At 47.5% G+C, this 2,634-nt stretch overlaps 1 protein-coding gene across 1 annotated transcript in view; it reads left to right on the forward strand.

The window, feature by feature from the left end:
* HIPK2 (homeodomain interacting protein kinase 2) overlaps positions 1-2,634 on the forward strand; it is an 86,044-nt gene that overhangs the window by 69,411 nt on the left and 13,999 nt on the right. The window contains exons 10-11 of the mRNA XM_017739962.1: positions 1,217-1,335; positions 2,404-2,634. Coding sequence (XP_017595451.1) covers positions 1,217-1,335; positions 2,404-2,634 — 350 coding nt within the window. The remainder of the gene's footprint in view (positions 1-1,216; positions 1,336-2,403) is intronic.

Consider the following 2,634-nt stretch of genomic DNA (forward strand, 5'->3'; position numbering starts at 1 on the left):
CCTCCCCGCCTGGGCGCTTCCGACTGCGGCCCCGCCACACCGGCGTGCTGGTGAGGGAGGTGCTCGCTGACGCCTGTGGGGGATTAGATCACACATTTTGTGATGGGGCTCTTCGCTGCCTCATCTCTTCGGTACCCAGGAGGTAGTCAGGTGTGTTATATACACAGTGAGCATCGTTTTGTGTGGGAGTTAGTGGCGGGAGAAGATGCAGGATGGGAGGCTCAGGCCCTGTTCATACAGTTTGTTACGCTGCTGCAGTTACCCGAGGGCCTGTAGTCACCATGATTTAAAAATGTAACCATATTCTCAGGTCGGTGTGGCACAGTGCCCAGTTGCCACACCTTTTCTTCCCACATCATTTGGAAGAAACATTGCTGAGGTGCAGTGTTTGCACCTTGAGGGGGCTGCATCTTCAGGAACATGTGCCTGATGTGCGCACACAAGATCTGCCCTTTCAAAAGCAATGGGGTGATGACCAGTCTCCTGAGCTTTATGGCCACGTGGAGGAGTGGGGTGGCTTTAGGCCACCTGAGCTCTCTAGCTTCTAACATAGATCATTAGCCCCTGTCTTCAACAGTCCACACCGGCAACAGATACCCATTATTATATCCTGGCCTTATTATAATCATGGCAGCATAAAACAGGGAGCATTTTATAAGGATATCTCATACTGGGCAGTCTAGAATCTGTCATCTCTTGGTAGGACCATTTGGCTCTGGAAGGAGGAGTCTGGGGTTTCTTGCACAGCTCAGATTGTAGGATCGTTGCAGTGCCTGTCACAGCACTGTAATCTTGTTTAGAGGACAAGGCTGTTCAAGGTGTATGCACAGTTTTTCTGGAGAAGGTCCTTTGGGCTGTGCAACTATCACACTTCTTTTTTAAATGAAAAAACCACAAAACAGTGAAGGGGAGAGAACCAAAAGGGGTCACCACTTGTGCAGTGGCAAAAACTTGAGCTTGTGGCTTTCCTGGGTGACTGGACTGGGGCCAGAGGGGCTTTGAGTTTGCAACCAGTTTGACTCAAGTTAAGAGGCCACTATTTAAATCCTTCCCATTTATCTGGTCTCTAATGTTGGATTTACTTTGGGTGGGCTCCAGCTGTCTTAGTCTATTCATAACACAGAGAGGCAGCTCTGTCCCCAGCAAGCCAGCAAAAGAGAGGCCCTGTCCCAGCCAGTGTGCCTGTGCAGGGTCTCCCCTCTCCCGTCACTTCTAGGGCGGGGTGGTGGTGTTCAGGAGGAATGGGGCACTCTCCCATCAAACGGTTTCTACGAATTCATTGACTGTGACTCTTTTTGTGCCAAATGAGGAACCATGCTCCTTTTCGAGAGGAGGGTACTCCACGCTGCTCATTGGTATTCAAAAACCACTTTGAATGCTACTGTGCAGCCATTTGTTATGCAGAAGAGCCTGTGTAAGTTGGTGTAGTGTGATATACTGCCAGGGTGACTTCCTTGTGATGGATGCCACCTATTCCTTTTGTTAGCTTTCAGGCCAGGCTGAACACGCAGCCCAGGCCCCACTGTAGAACAAAACCAGAACTTTAAGGTTTTCTTCCTTTTTGAATCTCCAGATGTTCTGCAGTAGCGAAAAGAAACACAACCAAGAAAGGAAGTGTGGGAAATGAGTGAAATGGGCTTCAGTCAGTGTGCTTTGGTAAATAACCCCATCTGTAGACCCACACTGCACTGTTTGGCAGATAGGGGTGTGTTTGGATCCCTGATCCAAGTGGGCCTTTTCCAACTGGTCAGGCGGGTAAGCTGAAATAGGAAGACTGGGAATGTTTCTTTACTGTATAATAAATATATTGTGTATTTCTTCCTGATTTATATATGTTGTATGCTGCTTCACATGGGAATGAAATAAAACTGAGTATATGTCCTCCCATCTGCCTGCTTTCATCCATGGGACATCACATCCTAGAGGATAAAGTCTGGAGCAGGAAAGTTCATTGAAAAAGATTCTTAAACAGCAATTCATTTCTGTTTAAAAAGAGCAGTTTTTCTGATAAGTGATTGTTGTTTTCCACAACAAATTCTAATTTTAGCTCTAGTTTTTTTCTGGCCAAAAAATATCTGGTCACGATGCATCCATGCAGGATACAGGAGAAAGGGATTATCATTTGGGTGGCTCTTCCTCCTGTGTCAGCCGTGCTGTGCCTGCCTTTGTTCTGTATGTCTGGGTGGAGTGACTGGCCTTCACCCTCCCAGTGCAAACTCCTGAGAGGCAGCAGTTCTCATATGGAAATTTCTAGGGGAAACAAATTTAAATTTTTTTACTAAAAGAAACTACTTTTCAGTCAATTATATGAGTAAGTCATGCAAGGCACTGTCTTCTTTGAAGAAGTGACTCTGCCAATTTTGCAGTTTTCCCAGACTCCATAACCCAATGCTACTGAATCAGAGACCAGGACTCACAGTCCATGGCAACGGGCGACTTAAGCATACAGAGTTTTAACCAACTAACACTTCTTCCCCTTTCCAGAAATGCATCCACCTATGAAGTTTCATCCTCTCAGTCCATCAGCTCGCCCCAGCGGTCAAAACGAGTGAAGGAGAACACCCCTCCCCGCTGTGCCATGGTGCACAACAGCCCTGCCTGCAGCACCTCGGTCACGTGCGGCTGGGGCGACGG

This window comes from Corvus brachyrhynchos, unplaced genomic scaffold, assembly GCF_000691975.1.
Source record: "Corvus brachyrhynchos isolate BGI_N302 unplaced genomic scaffold, ASM69197v1 scaffold27, whole genome shotgun sequence".
NCBI classification, from domain to species: Eukaryota; Metazoa; Chordata; class Aves; order Passeriformes; family Corvidae; genus Corvus; species Corvus brachyrhynchos.